Source organism: Strix aluco, chromosome 2 (assembly GCF_031877795.1).
Source record: "Strix aluco isolate bStrAlu1 chromosome 2, bStrAlu1.hap1, whole genome shotgun sequence".
NCBI lineage: Eukaryota > Metazoa > Chordata > Aves > Strigiformes > Strigidae > Strix > Strix aluco.
The window spans coordinates 19,783,700-19,811,059 of record NC_133932.1 but is presented as its reverse complement, the minus strand read 5'-3'; the positions used below and the strand labels follow the sequence as shown (position 1 = coordinate 19,811,059).

General features: G+C 38.6%; 1 protein-coding gene across 16 annotated transcripts in view; it reads left to right on the top strand.

The window, feature by feature from the left end:
• Positions 1–27,360, top strand: part of POU2F1 (POU class 2 homeobox 1) — a 120,206-nt gene that overhangs the window by 37,248 nt on the left and 55,598 nt on the right. For 15 of the 16 annotated variants that reach the window (XR_012621664.1, XR_012621663.1, XM_074812745.1 and 12 more), the window contains exon 2: positions 26,089–26,154. Coding sequence is in view for 14 of the 16 variants with exons in the window: in XM_074812745.1 (XP_074668846.1) it covers positions 26,089–26,154 (66 nt within the window). In the remaining 2 variants the exon portion in view is untranslated. Of the gene's footprint in view, positions 1–21,502; positions 21,546–26,088; positions 26,155–27,360 lie in introns of those variants that run through there. The other variant, XM_074812703.1, reaches the window with a different exon arrangement.

Genomic DNA, 27,360 nt, shown 5'->3' with positions numbered 1-27,360 from the left:
CATCCATACCTCTAAAACTGAAGTTCATAATATAAAAATCAACTTGTGTAATGGCAAGCAGTCTTCCAAATACAAAACAAATGTGTATCATACAGTGTTTGTATTGCTTTGCCTACAGTAAGCTACTGAGTTGCCTCTGCTGCTCAACGGTTTACTAGTCAGTGCCAGAGTAAAGTTAATAGGACTTGCAGGTAGTCAGAACCTATTTAGGGATTAAACAAAAAAGTAGTATCACTTTTGTGCTCTCTTCTTGTTCATAGGGGAACCATGACTAAAGACACAAGTTAAAAGTATGGTGTATACAAATGGGCAAGATGCTATTAAAATAACAGAAATTATTTTTACGCTGCATTTACCGGAGCATAAAATATACAGTGTAACGTATTGTAGTCTGCCTTCACAGGTGATAACTGTATTTTTTCAGGTGAAAACTGAACGCAGCTGAACCTTTGTGTGGCAGATACTTAAAGCATTACTGGGACAGCTTTGCCTACTCCACTCCTGCTAAATTTATGTAAACTGTACCGAAATCTAGATTTTGTGGAAATGTGTTTGCTGAAGTTTCCAATATTGTTTCTTCAGATGTGTTTTGAGCTTGTCTGATGTGCACAGAAGTTCCAAGTGCCAATGCTGCTTTAAAGTTAAAACAAATTTTTTTTGCATTTCAGCAAAAAGGTGTGCTGCCCCAAATAAAGGAGGGGAACTCTCTTACTCCATTTGAGAGAATTTCTCGAGGAGGTACCTGTAAAAATGCTGCTTGTGTAAGTTTCCTCCTCTTCTTGAGCAAGGTGGGGAAGTAGGAAGGAATGGAAGTTGGAACTTTGAAAATGGGTATTTCCGTATAACTACTAAAATTACTCTTCAGGTCACTAGGGCTGTGGAGTCAGCTGTTGTGTCCAGTAGATTCTGATTAAATTGGAGCGTAACATTTTCTTTTCCCCTTTGTATGACTCTGGTTCTTTGAGGCATGCCCTCCTAGAGCATCTACTGTTTCAGGCCTTATTTCAAGCATTTCCATTCTTGGTACCTGCTTTGAGCTGTAAGAGGTTTTTTTCCTTATACCTTGACCTTGGTGTACTGCGCATTTGTGAAGCTAATAAGGTAGATTTAAGGGAATGGCCTGTCCCTCCAGTTGAGGGTAAGCAGCTATGAAATAAACACAGTGTGTATTATAGAATGGGAGAACAAAAAGAGATATTTAAGAGGAGGGTAAATACACCTTTACACCCTTTCTGTGTGGCAGGTAAATGACGTATTGACAAAAGGTCATATTTTCTTTCTTTGAGAATGTATTTTTGTTGTTTGTTAACCTGTTTATCATCTCTAATTTAGATGTTATACTGAAAGCCTATGAGCTTTATTAAACCTCGTAGGTTGGCAGGATTTTTTAGGCAGGGAAATGTTTAAGCCTCATTTCCAAAGAACGTAGAGATTACTTGATTATGCTGACTGTTAATCCCATCTCTTACAATTTTTTTTTCCATCCACTGTCCAGTTGGTCACATTTGTCAGTGGCATGGAAGTCTCAAGGAGACTAGGTTCTTATACATTACCCAGTCGATGGTCACGTGGAAGAAACCCTGCTACCATTCTCATGAAAGGAAAGGATTCAGTATGAATATGAGACTCATCAATTACTGGAAAACTAATGCAGAGAAGAGACAAAACACACTTATTGTAGGCGTGCAATAATTTGGAGAAACTCCTCCATCTATCGTGTGTATATGTAATATGCCCTTAAGTTAGACAAGTCTTTGGTATGGTGAACTCTACAGTTACTTTTAACCCCTATCAATTCTTTAATCCTGTTTCTGGGAGACTGTACAAATGATCATACTGGTAGAACTGAGGGAGTAGAGCAGAGGTGGAAACAAGTGCAGGGGCATAGAATTTAATTCAGAAGACATGGTTGCCAAAAGAAATGCTTGCCAAAATGATGGCTTCTCTATCACATGGATTCTTGTTCTGAGGTGACGCGGGTTTTAAGCTTTTCTGGAAATTAGGACATGCAGAACAGCTTTTTTGTAGGTGGAGTCTCTGATATATCAAAAGGGGTAAACTCCTGCTTGAATCATAACCTGGTTAAAAAAGCCCCAAATACAACAACTGCAAGATACATATACTTTAGAACAGAACTTTTGCTAGTTTCATTGCCCATTGAAGTACACTGCCACTGCCTGTGTTTTAATAACACTTCTATCTTGCATTGTTTCAAGGGGAAAAAGGGTTTGGACGACTTTTTACCAAAATGTGAAAATAGCATGTATCCACCATATTTTCCTGGAAGCTTTTATTCTGAGAAAGTGGATAGTATGTAAATAGATTGAGAGCTTAAGGAAAACTCTGAAGTTGAGCAGTGTTGTGCCAGCTTTTTTTCTATGAACTTCCTCTATTAGAATATTACACATATCAGATTCTAATTCAGCCCAAAACAAATGTGTTTATAGTATGGTGGGCTCTATCTTGTTCTTTACTACCATGGCAGGTAGTAGAACCATTCTGGAAAAAAAATGAGAAGTTTATGGATGTCTTTTCATTCTCCATTGCTGGTTAAGAGAGTTGATAGAACTTAGCCTTGTGTAATTTTGCAGTCAGAGAAGTATATAATCTAATTTTTAACATGCTTATCTATCAGCTGTTGATCTGTAAAAGCTAACTAGTAATTCTAAGAGATGAGTATTGCTTCAGCTGTCTTGAGTCAGTATTGACAAAAAATGTCTGGATACTGTGGCAATATCTTCTGTGGCTTTCTCTTGACATTGTTTGAGGCATTGGATTTTGCACATTGTCTTGTTTTTGAAGGAAGCTGAAAACGTAAGAATGCAAGTGTGTTTTGCAGTGTAAGACTTTTGGGTGGTCACAGTCCTATGCTTTATTTAAGAGGAAAGCTAATGTTATAGTGTATATCACTAATGTAGTGGAGAAGGTAGCAATTGGCTACCAGTAACAGTGATGGTGACTCCTGCATATGTGTATCTGATTACAACATTATTTTTGAGGCACTCTAACAGTATAACCACACATTGCTGTTTCTGAAAGAGAAATGTATATACTTGAGTTATGGTTCCAAACATAGCTAAGCTCACATAAGAGCTCTCTGAAGCTGAAATTGGACTACCCTTACTCCTTACCCTCAGCATCATCGTCTTGCCTTTACTCCTCTTCCCTTGGAAAGTCTTATACCATTCTGGCAAGTTATATACCCTTCTGGAAGGGGCTTGCTAGTGACAAAGCCAGTACAACATAGCCAGAAACAGTGTGAAATCCAAGTGGGGAGCGTGGCCTCCTTTTAACAGTAGTAGTAAGCCATCACATTGCTGAACCCTGTCTCTTCACCCTCATGCTGAAGTTACAACACAAACCTTTTTAAGTTTCATGCCACTGGAAGGACAGACCATTTCCCCTTTCTCTCCCACTCCTTCATGGTTCAGCCTCTGGCCTTGTGTATGTGCTCAGTCTCTGACTTCCACACATAGCTGCTCTAACTTGAAAGAAAAATAATTTTCTGCTAGCTTTTTATCAGGTTAATTTTCTTCTGGATTGCCAAGTCACATTGTCTCTTCCTCTGGTTAGGGGAGCACCAGGACCGGTGTGAGGGATGAGGTAGAGCCATCTTGTTGTGACTGGGGAAAGGAAAGGAAACGAGGCCTTTCTATTTCAGTGGTGGACAGTCATTAGATTGGGTGGGTTATAAAATCCAAATGTATTGTGAGGCTGTGGTTTAAACAATTTAAACCAAACTAGATTGGTTCTGTTTAGTCCCACCCTCGGTGGCATTTGCTCCATTGGGCTTGTTTGACTCTAGTCAGGCCGGTTGGGGAATTAAGCTGCTGAAACTGCTTTTCAGATGGGTTAATTTTCTGCTGTCCAGTTCTCTGACTTTGCTAATCTCGCCAACTGTGAGATCAGTTGAGTGCTGGTATGACCCTGTGGGAGGTACGGCCAGGGAAAAAAAGGGGTCGGCCTACAACTTTGTCAACTTCAGTTGTTTTCACTATCACGTTAATATGTCCATATAAATTATCCATATATACTACATCCATATAAATTATGTAGATGAGATAGTTGACATACATAATGCTAACAAGGGCGAGATGTTACACTAGTTAGAGCAAGACAGTGTTTCTTCAGTCCTAAGGAAGATTGAGTTACAGGGAGAATAATCAGGAGTTTGTGAAAAATATGAATCAACAAAGGAGATAAAGGAGGCTCTGATGGGTGGAAGGTACTTGACTGGGGCTTCTGGGAGTCAATATGAGATGTTGTTCTTGGTATGTTCCTGGCAATCATGTTCCCATGGTGATAGGAAAGCACTCAGTTATCTGCGTCTTGTGCTGGACTCGTATTGGACAGATGGAAATCAAAATACAGATCTTATACTTCTTGCATAATTAACATTTGCATCTCACTGCTGTGAGATGTAACCGAGGCCAAAAGATTAACAGGATCAGGAAAGAAAAGGGATTATTCATTTACAGTACATTATGTTAGGTTAAATGAAAGCTTTGTAAAGCCTTTGTAAAGAATTGAAAAACCATTATACAACAGGGAACAAATAAAGTGCTAACCAAAGGGGATTAGGAAGAAACTTCTCTGGTAAGTAGGCTATTCCATGCGTGTCCACTGTGAGGTTTCTTGTACCTAGTATTAATCATAGGCAAGTTTTAGGTTAGGTGATTCATCTCTTCGCAACAATTCTTATGACCACTTAAACAGATGATAGCTGTTGATTTGAATAGAAATGTGTAGCTGGAAAGGCTCCTTAGGGAAGTAAAGTTTAAATTCAGTTATGCACAAGATCTCTTTCTAGGAGAGAGCGCCTCTGGAGAAAAGATAGGGTCTACCATAAACAAAGTGTAACCAGAAAGCTGTCAAAGAAATAGCAAGAACAATTATTTGCAGTCAGGGTGTATGGTGAAAACTGTGAGGAGGAGCATTTGGAACATCAATCTGTGCTGGGGAGGTCAGTGGTATTAACACTGCCAAATAGAGAATTTAACAGCTAAAATAGTGGGTGCATGATTCAGAACTGAACATGTCTCTGATTTCAAGTGTGAGAATATAATAAAAATCCATTAGGAAAAATTGGTATTAAAAACAAATAAGGTGAGGTCAACAGCAATAAAAAGCGCCCTTAATATGGTATGTATGTTTCTGTAATTAAGCAGGACAGAAACCGACGAAATTAATTATTAATTTGACTGTTACTTTAATAGTCAAACTGATGATTCATTGCGCAGATAGGATAGATTAGCTGTAAGCCGAAGTAATGCTGCAAGATTCCCAACTTGCACAGTGAAGTAAAATTTGAAAGAGGAATTGCGACGATCGCTGTTTGAAGGGGCTTCCCTTCAAGATCTTGGAGTCTACCTGTTGACTACTGCAGCCAAATAATCTCTGAGAGAACAGATCTCAGTGAAATGCACAAATACTGATGGCTGATATTTTTAAAATAATATAAAAATGAGGGAAATCAAAGGATAAACTCAGTGATGAGGACTCATTTAAATTGTATTTCTGCTACCTGGTATCTGCTTTCTATCAACAAAAGCTGCATGACAGACACATAACTAACTGCCCATACTCTGCTATTTAAAAGGATGCTATGGATTATTTTTAAAAAAAAAGTTTATTGAAAAATAAGCACAGTAAATACTTTACATGGCTTCCCCCTCCCAGTGAGACAGAGGAGTCCAGATGGAGTCTGGTCTTCAGTATCTTTCTGCTGGCTTGGGAGACGACGAGTCCCAGCTACAGCTTCATCAGTTTGCTCACTGTACTCTCCTTCTGAAACAGCGGTCTGTGTTTTCCCTTCGAGATGGTTATGACCTGGTTAGAGAATAAGGAGGAGAGGTAGTAGCATGGTTTGGGAAGAATTGTATGTTGTAGTCGTGTGAATTACAGTATCTACCTTTCTCAAGCTATTGGAATACAAGCACACAAAGAATCGTTTGGAGCAATATTCTAACCTATTTTTCCTGATGGTATTTAGCAAGCGGTAAAGCTCAAGCAATGCCAATAAATGCCTCCATGGAAAAATTTACATAAATCACTTGTTACAGGTTTATGATTATATGATGAAGGATGAATATTTCTGCAGATAGGATTTCATGAGGCAAAGTGAACGACCATAGGAGCTTGCTGTAGAAGGAATCCGCACCTCTCCCCCTGCTCTGCAACCAGCCTCTGCTTCTCTCTTAGGAACTTCTTGTGCTAGTTAAACACCTCTGTGGCCTGATATAGCAGTGCCAAAAAAACAGACAGACCCTCAAAAAAGAGACCCCCCTCACCTGTTTGGTGGGAGCCATTGACTGACCGGCTCATGGAGCTGTAGTCCACAGGCACTTTTTGAAATGCGCAAGCCTACATCTGACATGTTTGCACACTTAACCTGTTTTAAGGGATCTTCCATTTCTCCTCCCCAGGCTTACAGACTTGAGCTGGCATGACTGAACACTACCTTGTTTGCTCATCAGGAAAGGGTCATACATGTTCTTAACTCTGTAACATCAGGGTCACAAGTGAGAATGCAGTCTTTGAACTTGGTTGGATACTTACCTGCTTTTGAGTTGCCTTAGCCATTTCCTAAAAATGGAGAGAAAATGCCGTTCTCAAAGTGAGTGGGAAGGGGGAGGAATGCTTGAGATTGTATGAGTTGGATTTCTAAAATCTGCAGGATGAGGCAGCTCGCATTTAGTAATTTACAGTGACTGGAAAGGAATCTTTCTAATTTGTTGATGTTATGTAGTTGTTGATGTCAGTAACCTTAAGTGGCCAAAGAAGCTGCAGAGGTGGAAAAACGGTTGTGTCAATAATGAGAAAAAATGGGGCAGGTTTATTTCAAAAGCTAGAGGCCAGTTGCACTTGAGTGACTAGATAATTTCATTTGCTGATAGACAATTTTTGGTCAATAAAAATAATCTAATGTCAATTTATACAGTTTTCTGGGGGAGGAGAGAAGGTCTTCTGGTGAATTTGTTGTAAGCTTTTTCAGTTCTTGTTAAGATTAAAGCTCTGTTTTGTAATTGTATTGATAAAATGCACTCTTTTATAATGTATCTGATTTAGAATGGCTTACTTCATTGATTACCAAATTAAAGTGATACAAAATCAATAGTAACACATACTAAAAGGATTAAGGACAGAATAACTGAAAAATCTCAGTACAGTTGTTAATGGAAAGTCAAAATCTACTAGCTGTGTCTTTTTCTTCAACAAGTACTCTTCTGTATCTGCCAGTGATCAGGAAGAAATAAGGAAACTTTGATAAAGTTTTCAGATGCAAAGATTGGTGGAGTTGCAACTGTTGGATCAGTTACTATAAAGGGATCTAAGATTCACCAGTTTTTCTGGGAAATGAACCAGGTATTTTAATTTAGCCAAATACACAGTGTTTGCTAAACATCTAACAAAAGAGATGTAGATTCCACTTTGGGAAGAGTAGCCTGTGCTCTGAAACACATGGACTCTAAAAATGAATTGAATTTTGATGAATTACAATCTGGAAATGGCTTTTGAAGTGAGACTGTACCTATGATAACAATTACAATACTTGAGTTATAAATACAGTTGAGACTAACCTTATGGTAACTGCAGTTAACAACTGCAGTTGTTAACAAAGCCAGGGATATTTCTGAGAAGAGTCATGATGGATTCAGAATGTGAAAAGCCTGTCAAACTGCATTTAAAATTCAGAATCTTTGGTTAAACCAAGTTGGACCGACTGTACAGTGACTTGCTCACAGTACATAAGGGGACTTCTGTTTAAGGAAGCCACTTTAAACCAGCCAAAGGTGCATAACAAGATCCAGTTGCTGGAAACTCATCCTAGGTGATTTCAGTCTTAAAACATGCCTTATATAAAAAAGGGACTTCAAGTTAATAGCTCAAGCTAAGAAGAGGGTATAGCTCCATCTCTTGGCGTGTGTTAACCAGAACACAGTGTTTTTATCTAATCTATCACCTGGAAGTTGAGGCCTAAGTTACACAGGCAAACTTAATGGCCTTCTTTTATTACAAAAACGCTATGCATGTCTCCAAGTCTCTTCAGAAGTCAAAACCTTCACTCCTCCCTGTTACCTTCTCCCTTCCCCTCCATCCCCCATTTAAGTTGTTTATAAGCAAGTACCATGTGTATGGTTGGTGCTGGTCTGGCCAAATGACATTCTAATTACATGTGGGCAATTTCATTGCAACTTTGTCCTCAGCATGCGTCAACTGTCGTGAATAGAAACCACAGCAGAGATAAGAGCTGTAGAGGACAGAATCAAGATGTGCTTAAATCTTCTGTATTTGAGATGTACAAAATCTGTCTCTTTGTTGGTATAAAAGATATGTATGAGTGCGTGTGTGTGCGCGCACACACGTGCGTGTGCATGTTTGCATTTGGAGTGTCTCCTCAGCACTTGACATTAAATATTTATTTGTTTTACCAGTATTAACTGGTACTACACTTGAAATTCTTTCAAGATAACATGTCCACTTCCAGTGTAAAATCTCTTCAGTTTTCAGCTTCTCAAATTCTAGACTCTGCCACCTGTATGTCCATTTAATTTCCTTCTGTAAACTGTGTAAACCTCTTGCTTGCAATACAGACTGAGAGCCTTTGATATTCAATTCTCTGGCTTTTATTAACATATGATGGACTGTTGATGTTAATATGGTGTAGTTCTTAAAGTACAAATTATGCCAGGCCTATAGGGCAATACTAATTTTTTTTCCTAATGAATTGTGATTTTTTGGTTTTTTTTTTTTTCTTCAGTTGAGTGGACTTACAGTCATCATTTTTAACACTAAATGGCATGTTTCACTTGCTCAGTGGTTGTACCCTGTTAAAGCTTTGTGTGTTTCCCTGGTCATTTTAATGCCACCAGCTCAGCTGTTTCTTTGAAGTGCTGCTGATTAGTCTGAAAAGAAATTTGGAAGGGAATGCAGAAAGGGTAGAGAAGAAAACTAAACCTAAACTACTTAAGCAAATGAGCAGCTTTCAAGTTAGTGATGGATTAAGGCTAATTCCCACAGGTGGGGTAATGGATAAAGCTCACAGGTGTACAATGTCTTACATATGTTGATGGATGAATAAAATTTATAGCTAACTTCCAGTATGCACATTAAACTGTTTGCTTATATTTCCCCTTTCATACATAAATGTATATTCTCATATGAGACAGCTAGCATAATGGTGGCCTCTTGCATAGTTAGAAGCTGAATGTTCCTGGGTAAACTTGCCTTGCCCTCCTTGAAAAATAGGGATCGCTTGCAGAGCAAGTACAAGGACAGGCATTTTGTAAAGTCAGCACAAACAGAACTGACTGATACTGAGTCTATTTCTTATCAACCGCTTGCTCTTTTGGAAACAGATAAGCATCATGTTGTTATTTTTGTAAGCCAGATTTCATAAGGAAAGAGAAGTGTGTGTTGTTTCTGTCTGTCTTTTCCTTTCTGCTCTCCCTCATAAACAGTTGGGCAATTTTAACTAAATTGAACAAATTGTGGTATTTCAATAATACGAAGCTCCTGTAGTTTTCCTGAAACTGGTGAATAAGTTAGAGATAAGATCCTGACTTTATGAGCATTAGTATAGGCACTCTTAACGCTCCGGGTATGAAATCTTTCATGTTATGATTTTTCATGGAAATATCTACTGTATTTTCATGCTCAACAAGTAGTCATAAAGCAAATCAAATCCTAGGACTTGCCAGGAAAAGAACAGAGTGCAAAGCAATATAAGAAAAAATAGTATTGTGCCACAATCCATTACTGCATCTTTCTCCTGGGTACTGCACTGTGCAGCTCTTCTCCCCCAACCTGGAAAAGATGTGGAAAAGCAGCAGTAGGAATCATTGTACAGAAGCCATTCACACTTACTATGAACAACTGTGTAGGCTGGAGATTATCATCCTAGACAAGATAGAGCTAAGGGGTGATAGAGCGGAAGTCAGTGAGGTGTCATGGAGGGGTGAATAGAGGCTTACAGTTCATGGTCTGTTTTCTGCAGTAAGTAGGGGAAATTGAAGTAGAGTTACAGAAGAAGATAGATTAAAAACAAAATTAAAAAAAAAATGTTCTTCAATGTATACTTAAGCTGTGGGACTCCTTGCTGCAGGCTGGCTCCCAGAAGTTTACAGGGTTTCAGTGGAATGTTGATGTGGATTCATGGGAGAGAAAAATCTGTTGAGGGTTACTTAGTATTTATCAACATCCTCTGCCCCAAAAAGTCTTTGAGTTGTAATCTGGGGGGGGGGGGGGGGGGGCAGTGTCTTACATACCTTCTGTGTTCCTGCACTCTTGCCAAAGCATCAACTTTTAGTTCCTGCTTCCCCGCTAGCCATAGGATATTAGCTGGGATACACGGGCCCTTTTCCCTAAGCTTGTAGAGCTGTTCTTACTTGAAACCACAGTCTGAGTAAAAGAGAGATGTCTGGTTTGAGGCCATGCTAAAGGAAAAGCAGAGGAAGTGTAGTCCTTATCTGCACTGCTTATCTGGTCAGTTGACCAACAAGTCCATGCCTATGGCCAGTCAGTGCATCCACAGTTCCAAATTAGCCCCAGCGCCTTCTCTTCTTTAGCCAGCAGATATGGAAGGGGGCACAGCAAGAAGGCTGGGGTGAAACATAAAGGAGAAGAGTTGAGGGCTTGGATGTAGGCAAAAGCAGTGAGCTTTGTGTGAGGATGTGGAAAAGAGCAGAACAAATAGAAGGTGGGATACGTGTTTGTGGGTAAGGAACAAAGGGTAGGATTTGTATGTGACAAACAATTGTTTGTCAGTTGCAGGATAACTTTAAGATTTTTAGAATGAGGCTTAGAAAGCCGATACAGAGAGAATACAATTAAAATTGGAAATTTTACAAAGCACTTGGAGAGGTACTGTCTTGTGGAAATCTTACAACTTGACCAGAAGGATTTGTATTTGGATTTCTGACTTCCCTCTTTCAGCTGTGTATTCTGGATAGCAATTTACAGAATGACAGGCATTTTGTAAATGGTATGGTGTTTCTTAAACTTCAGTACCTTGCAGCAAAAGAGAGAAGCCATTTCCTTCGCAGGCATCACCTCCTGTAATAACAGCTACTCACTTTACACGCTGAGCAGTTGCTGAACTAGGAGCATATCCAGAGTTTTATTTTCCTGTATTAATCAAGGAAAAATGGATATGCTTTTTAGTAGATGTTTCCTTTACAAGATGCTGTAATTGGTGTTTCACTCGCTGAGTGTTTAAACTCTGTAGCCAATATGAAGCAGATACAACCTCTTTCTCATGGCCAGCTGTGCAAGTTGCTATGGGAACTCGGTGGGGACTATCTGCAGATTACTGCTCTGGGGACCACACCTGGCTTATTTGCATTCAATTTAAGTTGGGGAAAATTCAAAAGAAGAAAAGAGGAGTGTAGACTAGCCGGTAGGCAGGCAAAAAAGGGCTTGTCATTTTAAGATTGTCACATTGGATGGACAAGCTGCTCGTATTCATGGTTCTTGCAGACTCATGCAGCGTTCTGAATTTTGTAGCCTTTTTCATGCGTTTTGCCAGTGTTGTGAGGCTTGTTGGAAATGTAATGTCACAGAGGATTTTTTTGGAATTACTGCCTCTAATTTAGTGAAATTCTAGAGAATTTGTCAACTTTCTGTGCATTTTTAATGGGTAATTTCTCTGATGGTGAGTGTGAAAGCAGTATGGAATACAGGTCATTCTTTTGAAAGAGCATTTTCAACTCAGTGCAATATTAAAATGTCAGTGCAATATTGAATGTTGCTGGAGAGCTTAGCTTGATTTTTTTTTTTTTTTTCTTTTTCTGAATACTTATTTCAGTGATGACTGACTTCCTAAGAAGGCTGTAGAAAAAATTTTCATTCAAGTCAGCAGCAGTGGTCAGCTGGCAGCTCTCAGGCTGTTTGTGGCTGAATTTTGGGGGACGATGGTGTCCTGGCACTTAAGTGCTTCACTTCTTGCTTGCTTGTTCATTCTCACTACATCAGCTTGCTTCTTGACCAAGACTGGACAAAAGTGATTAAAACAGCACTGCGTGCCGACTTGCTCTTTATGTTATTTCTTCCACTAGGTTGACAAACTGCCTTGATACCTTTCTGCAAGAACGCATTACAGGAGCATGTAAACTGTTTACAGAACAGTAGTCTTAGAAGCTTTGAGAAATCTGAGATCACCACCTCAGTACTTCTAAAAATTTTTTTATATATATACAGAAAATATGCTATATATAGAGAATATATATAATATGTATGTTTTTATATAAAACACAAAGTATGTATAAATATATATAAAGTGTATAAGTTTATATATAAAACAGATAAAGTTCGTGTATATATATACACACATTAAAAAAATTTTTGAGAGTTAATGCGTGCTTGTCTACCTGTAGACATTTTCAGTTCTGATCTGTTGCAATGTTACCAGAGCCTTGGTCTTCCTTGAAGATTGAAGTTTTCAGCCTGTCGTGATGCTGTAGACCAACACATGGAATTTTTATATAGATGTGTCAGACATTTATAAGGTGTAGTTTTTGTTTATTTGCTATAGTTTAGTCTACTATGATATTATAGGGTTATTAGTAGTTATTTTTAAGTTCTTCTGTGAACAATTCCTTGAATTTGGAGTTTAGTACTCTAAGCCAGGTCTATGCTAAACTACTTACTGGTATAATTATAGCTGTTAACTCTGCTGCTGCTTCTGTTGGTTTCTCATCAACACTCCCCATTTTCTTTACTTTCAAAACTTTGTGGTTCAAATGCCTTCTTCAACACATCTGATGAAAATAAGTGATTATGTAGTTTAAGCCTTACAGTGGAGAAATCACATTTCCATTTCTGAGCATGGAAATGATGTGTGTGAGGAGATCTGAAATCAAAAAGAGTATTCTCAAGCGTGGAATTGGAGGGGTATGTTCATATGTAAGTATACTAATTGATACGAGCTGTCAACATTAGAGCTGAGAGTAAGTGTCCCAAAGAAGAAATAAATAGTTGTTGTGAGATTTTAGTTTCTTCTATTTGTCACATAAGTTGTGTGATGTAGTTCATAACATGAATATGTAACATACGAGTGGATTTAAGCTATAGACAATAAAAGTTTAAAGGCAATACTGCTGCTGAAACAGTCTTGCCCGGTTGTTTGTTCCTGCTGCCTTTGTGCTTCAACAGGGTAAACATTTCTCCCCTTGGATTAAGAAACAGATTTGGGGTTAGTGTGTTCTCCTTGTGGTTGGAGTAGTTTTAACAGATCAGTTCTCTTGTGTATGTGGCAGCACAGAGAGGAGGTGGTATAGCAGTGGGGGATGAGCGGGGCTGCTGCTACTGGTGTTCCTGCTGCCTTTTTGCTGACTCAGCGTTCATGGCCAACGGCTGTAGTACTGACAGGCATTTATTTAGGGTCCTAATTAAGTATCCTATTTTTAACTTCCGTTTTTTTCTGTGAAAATGGTGAGATATGCATATATGAAACTTGTGCTTTATTGAGGAATCAGCAACTAAGAATTACTCTGGGTATCACTTCTAAAAATTATTTTGTCAGGCCTTTTGACCTAATTTTTTCAGTTAACTACTTTTACCCTGTAATTTGTGACTAGATCATGAATTTCTTTTGAGAGGGTTCTGTATCTGTCAACCCAACAATTCCAGTCAAAGTAAGTTACAGAAAGTGGGGCAGTGCTGAAAAGTTTACCTCTGCTCCAGTTTATTGGAGAAATAAACAAGACATTCCTGTCTTCAGTGGTCTGTGTCCATGGGCCTGCAAATAAACTGCTTGTCTTCCCAGCAAATCCTCTGCAAACACAGCCACAGGTGGTACTCATACTGCATGCACTTCAGCACTGCTGCTAGTAAACCTGTTCTTGTGGTTATTTCCTGGAAAAGCTAATCAATGCCTCTTCTGCTTTAGCACAGCACAGCTGCTAAAACGGGCAAAACTCTGCTTGTGAACATTTCCTGGAAAAGCTCATGCAGCTAATACTTCATATGTGTAGTTACGCTGTGGTTTTCACTTTCTACTGTTCCTAAATTATAAGTTGAAGACCCAGGTGCCCAGGAACTTTGTATTTTTATTTTTTTCTGACTGATGGCAAATGCAGTTATATTAGCTCTGACCATCCAAAATGATAGATACTTGGATAGGTGTGCTGATGGATGGAATCAGTGTCTGCAGTGTGAATAACTCCGTTTCTTTTTTCAGATGTTGCATCTGGCAATTTTTTGTTCAATTTGTAACATACAAAGCAGCTTGTCTGGAATTTGGCCTTTTCCTCTTTGAGATCAAATAATTTAAGCTTCAGAAAGAAGCATTCTCATGACATGTCTTGTGGTTCCTACAGGTGTTAATAGTGTCTGGATCAGTGTGCTGAGGGCATTAAAGCAATATCCTCCTTCAGATTTGAGATAGTTATTAAGGAAGAGAGAGCAAAAGCAGTTTCTGCAAAGGACGGTGGTAACAGCAGTGCAACTTCGATTCATACCATGAACTGTAGAGGTTTTGCATGTGCTTTTTTCTATTAATTTGTTTGTCAATCTAATGCTAACTAGAGCTAGATACTGCCTCTACTGTTAACCTTGATGTATCCAGTTGACTCCAGCAGAAATCATAATACACTTAAACTTGTGACTTAAATTTATGTATTTTGAGTGACCTGTAGAGTATTTAATGACAAGTGGCGTGGAGACTCTGGGATTTGAATTGAACTGAATTGTATGGTTAAGTCATATACTGAATTAGTCTATTCTTTGTAGAGCCTCTATTCATCAGGCTAGGTTAGCAATTACTACTTTGGCAAAGTGGAGAGCAGAAAAACAGTGTGTTTGCAGAAGGCTTTATGTTTTGATTTACAGGTGAGTTTAAAAATAATGTTTTTAAGTTCTGAAGGCCTGTCCCTATTATGTGGGTGGACACGGAGAGGCAAATATAATGCCTTTGGAATGCACATACGGTGATGTTTCCAAAATGTATAGGTCATACAACTGCTAAAACAAATACCACCGGTCAGTATTTGAGCTTGGCACAAGTAGCCTTCATATGTTGTCAGATCAACTGTGTTGTGATTTACATATTAGAGAATATTTATTTTACTCAAATACTTGGTATTTTTAACGTGTATTGCAGTAACAATTTGAAACTAGCAATATTAATGCCATCTTCATTGCGTTTTGGTAGTATGAACTGCATTTACCTTTTCTTGTCAAATGGTGTGCACAATTTCAGTAGCTGCTGTGTGTGTGTAAGATGTGTTCCTAGTAAGACACAACCACTTTAGGTCCAGGGCATACAGGAGCATGGGCTGGCGTTCCTTGCCAGGGGAAGTTTGGGGTCACCCACTCCTCATGGTGGCTGGCGCCTGGTGGTGCTCCAGGTTCTCCAGTTGCCCTAAGCTGCAGCCTCGCATAAAAACTTGTAAGCTTTCAAGGTGGCGGTGGTTTTTGTTGGTGTTTTTTTGTTTGTTTGTTTCAGTACTACTGTTACACAGACCTGTGCCCTTAGGTTGCTTTTCAAAAAAATACAGCAGGACACAAAGTACAGAAAGACTGAAAGAAAGACTGATGTGAAGTTACATGAACAAAACACAAGAGAGGGCTGAAGAACACAATCAGTAAAACCTCAAAATTTATCCGAATAAGAAAAAAAGTGAGGCATGCAAATATTGTAAAAGTAATAAAATGAGGTGTTTACTAATAAAACAATATATGTGTTCAGTACTTGTCAGTGTGATATATTTCTGATTTGACAAACCAGTAATTTTAAAGGAAGATGAGACCCACATATGTGGATAAAAACTCAAGCAGGTGTCTCCCTTAAAATATTTACATTTTAAATTCTTTTGTGTGTGTTTTTAAAAAAAAATCCTGCTTAACTTTGGATACTACTTTTCATGTGCAAGTTTACTACAACAACAAATATGTAATTATATAGAACCATACCTCAAGTGTGGTGGAATCAAAGCATGACTTGCTCATTTTCAATGTTAACTTCTCATTAAATCGAAAGGAGGTGAGTGCCCTCCTGCAAATATGAAAAAGTGCCACTGTGCAACAGCTCTATGGCAGGTGGAACATGCTAATTAATAACACAATTTGTTTTCAAATGTGTGACACTTTGGGTTGTTTTTTTGAATTAAGTTCCTGGAGTCAGTGCTTATGATATAATGTTTGATGCATGTAAATAAATAAAAAGGTCTCAAGCCATTATGAGAAAACCTTGAAAACATAATATGAGTGAAACGTGAGTCCTTAAATCAGAAGATATAAAGACCTAATGTTTGCTACTCTTCAAAATATTCCATGATTTCTAAGTAAATGTTATGATGGTTTCATGGATCAAATTTGGACAACATGGGTTGACTGCACTGAATTTATATCCCTTGCTTTTGAAAAGAAAACACTCAACAGAATGAAAGAAAAACTTTTCTGTAAATATAATATGGATCCTTTCCTATGTTTTATGGCTTGTAGGCACTACGGGGAGGGCAAAACTGTTCAAATAATGTGCCAGAATGGTAGAATTAGCCATGAGTTTCAAATAAGGCTCAGTTTGCTTGCGAAAGCTATCATGCTGTAACTTTTGAATAAGGGTATTTATCTTCTTTTCTCTCCTCCCCCGCCTCTTGCCACTCCCCCCACTTTTTTCCCCTTCTCATATGGTGGTACTGTACTGTGAGTTTGTCATGACCGCAGTTTTCTTACTATAAAAAAATGACTTAAACCATGTTAGTCGCTACCTTCTGCGGACAAAAATAAGTGAGTCTTAAAAAAACAAACCCACAAACAAACCCCTTTATATAATGTGTCAGGTGCTTATGAGTATCCGCTGTCCTGCACTGATAAGATGAATTAGCATTCCTGCTTAGCTGTCTGCATACTTAATTTTCTTCAGAAAAGGTACACGAAATAATTTTGAAAGACATTTTGTGCAACGGAAAGTTTGAAAGGATGGTTATGATTTGAGTTTGTGAGAGAGAACTGAAATTAGATGTAGACTAAAATTCCAATTCATAGCAATTGCGTAATGACCAGTTATTCTAAAGCAGGCCAATTTTATTTGACTTTTCCAGACAACTGCTCTTTGGCTTTCAGAGCCAACTTAGCAATTTTCAGATAAAATCAATTTTGTTAGCCAAAGTCAAAGGTGGTGGCTAAAATTAGAGCTTAGTTTGTAGCCCTAACTATGAACAGGCTGCTGCCTGTCTGTCCGTAATTACTCTAAGAGGATTGTGCCAACTTTAATAACAGTTTATTTTGTTGAAGTACGTGGGGTTTTTATAATTTTTTTTTATAGCACATTGGAGTTCTGTTTGAAATTTTTATTAGATTTCATTTAGCTTGTGGAATGGAGACTTGGAAAAGTCTTGAGTTAAAATGTAGTAGCTCCATGTAATATGAGTTTAGGACTAGCTGTATATATGGTCGTGGCTGGTGTGGCATATAGAAAGCAGCCTTACTCTGAGTGTTGCCGGTGTTCATGGACGCTGTGCTTAGTCATGCACTATTTTCAAAGCTTTGGTGACCAGTCTTCTTCAGTGGTTCTTCAAGATAAAATATACTAGACACTGATACATATGCTGATATGTTACAGTTAATACCTTATTTCCTTTCCTTGTATCATTCCGAGTGCACTGTTCAAAAGGGAAATAATGAATTATTGGTTTATTGGGTAATCTTGCCATGTTGATTCAGAAAGCATGCCTGCACAGTTTACAAAGGTCACGCTTGTCACAGAGCTGGCTAGTGGCAGAAATTTCCTAGCTGTCATTGAGGGCATGTAGTAAATGACATTTTACTAATACGTGGAAACATATCTATATAAAAATTAAGATTCTTTTCCCCTATAAAGGTGTTGGATAGAAAAATGCTGATAATAACTTTGCCCTTTATCCCCTTAATTCTGCCTCATTTGTGTTGTTTTATTTAAAAAAAAAAAAAAAAAAGAGACCAACTGACCTTCTGAAGATAAGGGTTTAAACACCCTGGTTTGTAACAACTTTAGTTATCTATAACACTTATTTACAATAGATTATATTGGGGAATAGTTTTGTGGAGTTTACAGCCAGTCAGTTGGTCATAATAAATGGAAAAAACCCAGAAACAGAAATAAAAGAGACGATGCAAAAGGAAGTCTAACCAAGAGTTACATAACCTGCAGGGGAAAATAAGGTTCCCTATCCAAAAAGTAAGGTATTAAAGTATCAAGTATAATCATTAGAACTGAATAAATAAAGTGACATATTGGTGGGACAAACAGCAAAACACACACATTCGTTTGAAATGGGAAGGTGTGGGAGATACATAAAGAGTGAAAAGAAGAGAATGGGGTAGAAAGTCTCCTGAAGCCTTATCTGCAGACTTTGAAGTGTTTGAAGGACATCTGCTTTTGTCATACCTGGCTCCGTGTTAGTGACTTAGTTCGTGTGGTTTTTAAGGAAAAATAAGAATAGAACTATGTGGGAAAAATCTTCAGTGTAAGAATTGCAGAATTGGGTGAAGAGGAGAGAAACAGTTTTTGAGACATCTGTAGTTGTGCAGGATGTGGAAAATTTTGCACTGATGATCGCAAGGTGTACCACTTTCTCTTCTTAGAGGTGCCTTTGGAGGAAAAATGAAACTGTGTGCAAAACCCAGAGTGGTATTTTGCTTAAATGTGAGTACCAGAAGTGTGACTGATTCAGGATGTTAAGTAACTTTCAATGTAAGGATCCGGAAAGAAAAGAACAACCAATGATGTGGCAGAACCCAAACAGAAAGTTAAACTAGCATATTCTGCCACTGGTTTTGAAGCAGGGTGGTAATGCACTGTTCCTTTCCAGACTTTTTCCTACCTGTGTCTTTGGAAGCCTACCGGATAAACAGTTGCAGTAGCGTGACCTAAATGAAACAATAGGTGGGGTTTTTTGGACAAAAATTAAGAACTACATAAAAGGGAAGATAATAGAATTGCCAAAGAACGAAGTGGTCACTGGAAGAATTTTTTTTTTTAATTGTTATTTTGAAAAGTCAATGTATAAGGTTTTATTTCAATTAGCAGTGGAAGTTACAGTTCAAATGAACATTTGTGTGGGGGTTGGTGTTTCTAAGGCAGCTTAGTTGGTACAGTTGGGAATGGGAAGATAATTTCTGCCTTGTCCTTGCTAGCTGTCAGTGCAATGTTGATAGTATGGACGATGAGTAGAACTGTGGTACCACCAGCACGCTGGCTAACACTGCTTGAGGCACATCCTTCCCTGGCCTTTATTTGCTGTTTGCTTGTTGTGTTGTTTGATACAAGTCATCCATCGCTACACACGTGTCTGCTTTTAACGGTCACTTCCTGCGGCCGCGTGCTTTTGATGCTGCACCTGTGTTCAACCAGCTCAGCACAGACTCTTGTCTGAAAAGGATCCCAAACATAACACTGCTGTCCTCTTACTATGCTACTGGCTGCCTCAGCTCAGGCACTACTTAAACTGGCACTTGCTTTGTGAAGTGCTTGGCTTGTTACACCATTTATGTCTCAACTCTTCCAATGAAGCAAACAGATTATCTCCCAGTGCACTCCAAAAGCATGTGTGGAAGAGTGAAGTTTACTGAAGGTCTGTGAACCATAGAGATGTGCCTCAGTTCTCAATGGGACACGTGAATGAGTAGAAAACCAAGTTGAAAACAAGATATTAGGAAAACCTATTCAGTACTCACAGTTGTTTCCCTGCAGTTGGGAGCACCTTCACACCTTCCCTTCTTGCAATCTTTTTCAAGTGTAGATCACTCATGTTAAATATATAGCAGGGAACATCTTGTGTTAAGTAGAGGTATGAACCTGAACAGAAGAAGAGGTCAAGCATGGAAATAAATTCCAGTCAGTACTGGATGATTGAGAAGTCTCTTTTCTCTCACTGCCTCTTGTTTGGAGAGGCGGTGCTTGAATTCACTTCAGAAATGAGGAGAAGAAAAGTACAGCTAGCTTTTTAAAAAGAAAAAAAAAAAAAAAAGAAAAAAAAACAACTTGCTCTTTAAATTTGCATTAATATCTGGAAGTGGGTGGCTCAACCCGATAGTCACCTCCTGCATCACATTATCTTTTCCTGATCAGAATATGGAATAATAAATGTTGTGATGCCCACATTACACTTGAATTTTTATATAAATGTTCTTGCTGTTTAGGATACTGGTATTTGAATGGTAAACAAACTGTATGAAATTGTTTAATCTAGCCTTGTGGTTTGTCAGTACACTTAGTTCTGTGGACCACTTTTGGAAAAGAAGATTGATAATGAACAGACAAAAGCCTCCTCCCACTTCTCCGTCTTCAGCGTAGTTTGTGGTCACAGTAGCAAGTGTGTTCTGGTTATCATTGAGTGGTTCAAAGATGCAACCTGGGTGTAAAGTGCCCTTTCAAAAACCATAGCTCCACAGTAAGCTTTGTTTAGCTATATTGTGTACGTTTGTGGAAGGGATTAGTAATAGATTTTTGTTTTTTCTTGGAAGTCATTGGAAAGCAAAAGACTAAATCTATTTTGATTTCACTAGGGATAGATTAGTGGGTGTCAAATGTTACACAATACTTGACATATTCACTGCTGTTAAGTTGGCCATGGCAAAGGGATTACCCGATAATGAATCACCAAGCTCTTTAGCTATTTAAAGGGAATCACGCTGCTTCCTTGCCCTGGTGGTACTCTCTTTCCTGCCCAGGACCTTCTTGTGACAGTTCGTGTTCAGATGTGGAAAACTCCATGCAGATGTGCAAGCACCAGTTTGACAGCTTCGTGTTCAGCTTCTACCTTGCTAATTGTTTTCGTGGGATTATTTGGATTGTGTAGAAAGCTTTCTCCAAATCCCCTTTATTACTGAAGTTATTGTTGCCAGCAGGAATAAGATTAAAGGTGCTTAAGTCTGTAGAGTTGTTTCTAATTTGTACGTGTCATTTCAGTGGCATTTGAACAGAACTTTGTCTCTTCCCCTCCCTGCTCCCCTGTGGTACTGTGCTTGAGTTAGGGCTGAGAAGCCAAGCTATTGGAAGAAAATTCATTTTGTTCCCTAATTATTATGCTGGCACTCGGGAGATAATTTTTCCCTTCATGCACTGCCAATTAATATGCAAATGAGCTGATAAATATTTATACCGTGATTTAAATTATGCAGGGAGCGCTTTCAGTGTACTCTGCAAATGAATTGTTCATGGACTTCAAAGTGCTGGCTGCTGTGCTAACGAGAGGAGATTTGCATAAGGCCCTAATCAGGCGCATACTGATTAAGCTTCATTATGGAAACTGCCAGCTGCAATCTTTGTTTCTATTTTATTACAAAAAGGGGAACTTTTCACGCTTCAGTCGCCTTGACAATGTCAGACACAGCTAGTAGGAGAGACTAAAACTCCACAGAGCAACTGAAGTTTCCCTGTTCAGTTGAAGATTGCTATGGTGTAACTGAAGTTGTATTTCTTCCCCCACCTCCCCACTCCCTTTCGTGTTCGGTTGAGAGCAGTAGTGTAGATTTGATAGAAATTGCCATTCTCCCTTTCCTTGGACTATCTGAACCTGTAGAGGATACCACAGCAATGCTGGACTGCAGCGACTACGTTCTAGGTGGGTACCAGCTCAGCTCTTTCTTATGAACGTTTAATATGGAAATAGAGGCTGTGAGGTTGACTATGCATAGAGGCTTAATCACGTATGCAGAGGCTAGAGAAGGTATTTGTAAGGCTGAAGCTCACCAGTGAATCGGCAGCAAGTAGCTGCCTGGTAGATAGACAAATAGATCTGTACCAGGGAAATACATGGTTTGTTTTTTTTCTTCTTCTTTCCCTTGCTCCAGGAGAATTTGTTTCCTCTGCGCTGGACAGATTTGCTGCTAGGCTTGGATGATATTAGTACAGACCTTTTGCTTTTAGGATTTCAATCTGAGAAGCATTTGGCTTCTAACAAACACTGGACTTGACTTGTATATCCGTGTGTTATGAATTTTAAAGCATTAAAATGAATGAGAGAGCATCCCGGTCTTGAAGAATTTAGCAGCTGTATTGAGCCATTCCCCAACAGAATGTATATTATGTCTGTGTATTTTTAATGTAATAGCAAGGTTCTTCATGCGTAATAGAAAATAAGGTGGAGTGCACAGTGGTTGCCATTGATACCATTGCAAGCCGTGCCTAAGGTTACTGGGATAATGTATTTCCTGTGCTGAGATGCCATCAGGACTGCAGAACAGACATCCCATAATTTCTCCTTCATGTCTTTTAAAGTTATTTATAATGACGGATCATCCCAATTTTTACAATAGGTTTTATTTATTTTTAAAGCTCTTTCTGCAAAGCTCAATGTAGAGATTTTTCCTTTATTATTCTTTCGATTCCATTATGTAAGTTCATGTAAGAACTTATGTCAAAGAGAATATATTTTTGGATGGTAAATTTTAAAGCAGACATACGAATTTTTTTTCTGACTAGGAAGTGGTTTTTTGAAAACGAATGTCTAAAGAATTCTTGGCATGTTTTTGCTCACATTGAACTTTGGGTTTTCCATACTCGTCAATGAATCATTTTTGCTGGTGCTGATGGAGTATTGGGCAGTTTCACTTTAATGGGTGAAAGGAAATAGTTAATGATATATTCCATGTTAAGATTTTCTGTGTTTTACTAGCTGTGTACAGTCCCTAATACTCCAGGTTGGTCCAGTGTCCGCTGCTTCTTTCTCCTGAATACCTTTTGAAATGTTACTGAGGGTGTGTGAAAGCCTGGCACAGCACTGCCTTGCGACACCCTCAGCCCTGCTAGCAGAGTAGCAGTACTGAATGTTATTCACTCCTGAGAGTTGATTTCAATCATGCACCTGCTGCTTTCGATCCTTCCTTCTGTGGAGTTTGTTTTTAGATAATGTTGGCAGAAGTTGTAGCCCAGGGCCTTTATTTAAAACCCAAGTAACATCTAAAGGAAAAAGAAAAGGTGAGGGCATTATGGTTTGGTTTTTTTAGCCCACTTCATTTATTCTTTTAACTTTAAAGGAGAAATTGCATAAGCGTGTATAAACCAAATAACCTTTTTATTTGACATATAACGAGTCCGTAGGTTTAGTATCCTGCGGGTATGTGTCTGTTTTGCTGGTAGCAGTTTTGTGCTTCAGATGTATGTCATACCATTTGCAATGGAAATAGCGGCATTGTTCTTGGTGCTTTACATGCAGAAGGCCCACAGATTGAACAAGAAATAGTCAGCTGGTGAAATAATGGATGCTATCCTCTGTTTGAACCTGAGCAGTACCAGAAAGATGTTTCTTCATCCAACTTGCTGCTTTTTTGCAATAACAATGTTTGAGGTCTTTGTTAGGGATGAATCTTCACAATAAAATATTCTTCATTTAGACTTGCTTTTAGTAGTTGAATAAACTTTATGTGTATGTCTAGTACTAGCAAAACTAAACACCTTTTTAAAAATAATTCATTTTTTTGGCATAGCCTGACAGAAAAACGTGTCTTCATTGCTTTATGAAAAGAGGTCTGTACAGTTATAACTTTGTCCTAAGCAAACTTGCTGGTCACACAGGAACGTTTGTTGTATGAGCCTCCTCATACAGAGGGAACAGGCACTATGTTGCTTGGAGTTCTGTGCACACGACAGTTGTGTCCCCCCTCCAGGTTTAGTTTGTTTATTCTGCCATTAGTATCCTGCACAGTGGCTCTAATACTTCAGTTTCTGCAGCAAGCTAGCACAGGAGGCGGTCTTGTTTTTCTTGCAGGAGCTTTCTGAAGTGGTTCAGTGAATGGATCCCATGTTATTAAGAGATCTTCTCAACCTATCATGAGTTCAGGCTATCCTTGTGCTCTGGGCTTAAAAAATACATCCTACATCCAATAGCCCCATGAGTTAGCCTAGTTTCCACAACCAAATGTGTTGGCCCTCTAAGCCCTCTTTGCTCATTTTCCTGTTGGATGAGGACTCTTCATCTTTGTGTCCAAAGTGAAGTCTCCCATTCAATGTTCTCTGAACCTAAACTAATTTCAGTAGCTAGCTGTGTGTCAAGAAACGCACTAGTGCTGTTTATCAAATGAATGTTGCCTATAATCACTTTAAATAAATGCATTGTTGCCACAACAATAAGCCCAATTTAAGGTACATGTAACTTCTAGATAGAAACATACTTTGTTTTATACACTTCTAGATAGAAACATACTTTGTTTTATACACAGATCTATTAACAGGGCAGGGCATATCAACAACAAACATTTTTGTGCAGTTAGTGGAACCCATGTTCTCTTTCTAGAGTGTGGGTCATACTATCCAAATGCGGAAAATGACAAAGTAAGGAGCTGGGAAGCAATAGGTTCTGTATCTGCAACCTTAGCAGAGCTCGGTCTTTCAAGACTATGGACTCATAGCTTGAATCTGCTGAGTAGAGGTTGTGAAAAATGGGGCAAAACTTGCAGCCTTTTGCAGACGTGTGGGCCAGCAGTGCTCAGTTGGAAAGTTTCTCCTCACTCCCCCTTTCAGAAAGCAGTTTAACACATGTGCCTTTATACTAAGAGTAACACTAATAGTTCGGATCTCTTTTACACGTGGCTGACATTTGAAAGATTCAAGCATGGGCATAGGAACTTTCTGAGAAGAGTTGAGGCTCTGTAGAGGTTGTGTTAACTTGCTAGGGGAAAATTCCTGTTTGTTACAGTCCTGCATTTTCTAGGCCCTACTGGGTTCAACTGCAGCAGTTGTTTACGTAGAAAATTACATTTCTTTCAAAAATATTGAGGGGTCTTAAATTGTGTTTCCTAACGGCTTGTTGGAGTTTTTCCAAGGTTGATGTCTCTTATATTTTCTCTCGCATGCGCTGCATTTCTAACGAGTTCCCTCCTCTTCCCACCCTGCAGTCCCAGCCAGGCTTCATCCAGACTCTTGTTTTCGTTCAGGCCCTGTGCACGTGCTGTGTTACTCCTGGCTTGTGCTTTTGTTCCTCTGCATCTGTCACCCCTGGTTTTGGGAGCCTCAGGGTGGCACTGGTCTCTCTGATAGTACACAGCAGTGGTCCGGCTTCTCATTTCCAGCTCTCATAGGCTGCCAAGCAGTGAAATGTCTGGGCATTCTTGAAAATAACTGGGGGAAAGATGCAGCAGTTAATGCTGTTACTGTATTCTTCTTCAGCCCGTTGGTATTTTGGAAATCACCGCTTTGATGAAAGTACATGACAGAGGTAACCTTTTAAGGACCTAGCAAGAGAATATCCTGGCGTAAAGGGTTCATTTTGAGCTCATCGAACTTGAGTTTAACTTGTTATGGGAATGGAAGAATGTGCTTAAGGATTTGCTTACACTTCATTTTATGAACTGGTCTGTCTTGAGATTCTTTTTGTAATTTTGGTTTGTGATAATGTGGCACACTAAGGTCGGTAGCAAAGAATGAGGAGGTAATAAACTGGAGAGCTGATGCTGTACACAGAACATCTGTATAGATTCCTATATAAAGAAACTATATTCTCTGTCTGCCATCTGGAGAGGCCCTCTGCATTGCACTGTATTCAGCTGACAGGCTTTGAAACCAAGAGCAGACTTTTCAGTAGGTGTATCCAGAGGGAGAAGGAAGAGGAATTATTTTATATTTGTATGGCTTTGCATGAATATATAGGAAATACAAAATAGCTTCATATCTGACATTTCTGTAAAATAAAAATGCTGTATTAGAAAAATGGCATCTATTTAATTATAATGTCTGAATTTCCTTTCTGTTATGGGAGGGGAAAAAACACCCAACACATAATGTAGGCCATGATGGTCAGACTTAATGTTTTTAAATCTTGTTGTAGTCATTTTTCCCCCCTCCACCTCCTCTTTTTGCTTTTATGACTTTCATTGTACTGAAAATTAAGTTCCTACCTATCTTTGCCCTCCAGCATGCTGTCTTTTATTCCCTTAACACCATGTTTTCACATATGGGAATAATGACATACAAAATTTTGAAACAATATTTATCTGGAAGATTCAGTATTGTATTCTGCTTCTGATCGTTCTTTTTGTGTTATAATCTGACTTAGGGTAAAGTACATACCAAATTCCTGATGATCTGTACTTCCCTTGGACAAGAAGGTATGAATAGATTTGACTTTTTTCTTTCTGTATTAGTTTATCTTTATTTCTGTTTTAATGCAGACTCAAGAATGAACAATCCGTCAGAAACCAGTAAACCATCAATGGAGAGTGGGGATGGGAACACAGGTAAGAAATGATGAATTGGTGCACAGATATTTTCTGGTGAAATTGAATGGATATTAAAAGCAAAATTTCTTTACCAGTTTGCAGGAATTAAAAAAACAAAACAAAACAGAATACACCTACTGTTTTTAGAGACTTGAGAACACTTTTATCTTGTCATTATCCCTCCCGTATGTAGGGCATTATTCACACCTACTGTATCAAAGCACTACCCACACTTTGTATGTAAGATTCCTCTTCCCCACTTCCTCTATCTGTAAAGCTTCTGATATTGCAGAAGGTCTGGTGGCACTAGCTCTTCATAAGTAGTCTCATTTTTTCCTGGCAGAACATACCCTCAGCACCTGTAACTTCGTCATTTATTTTTGAGTTGAAATTTTCCCTGGCAGATGTGGGCCACTGGCTGATCTTATTTCCTTTTTAGCTTTCATTCAAGCTCTCACAACAGTTCTCAAGAACAAGGCAAAGGGAGAAAGCATAACTTCTCAACATTAAAAAAAAATGTGAGCCGCTTTTCTGTAATTTCTTCGTGTGTTAGAACAGAACCTTGAAATTTGTCTGGGGAAGAATCGCCCTTGTCTCAGGGCCAATGTGCCTTTTGTTGCATCCTTAAATTGTGGCCCTTGTTAAGCCACTATAACTCAATCGTGCTATCTCATGCTTTAATTCCTTTCTGGAGGTAATTTAATGTTCATTTGGGAAGTAAGAGAAATGACAGTTCTGAATGGAAAGTAAATAGTTTAACCTAACTCAGAATCTTGTCTGAGCTCAGAATAGCATTTGGGAAGAGAATATTTTAATGAGAAGGAACTTGTTCGTGCTGCTTTGAGAGAAATCTAGTTACCTTGTATGAGGAAAATTATTTTTCCTCCTAGTTCAATAATAAGAGTTTTACTTTAAACTCTGGAGTTCTGATGAAATAAACAGTTTATTTCATTTTATGCTTCTGTGTCCTCATTCTTTGTGCAAGGGTTTAATATGGCTAAAAGTGGCTGAATGTTCCCGATACTGTTCTGAGAGGTTGGATGTTTTCTGCCCATGCAGGGGGTCAGTCAAAAGGAATTCCGCTCACTTATTAATGTGTGTTTTGTTACTGACATCTCAGTTTTTATAATTTCCCTTGTATTTGTAACAGGAGAGCTATCAATTCTTTTTATGTACAAAAATAATTTATTATGTATTTAATACTGGTTTAGGATGATATAAAAC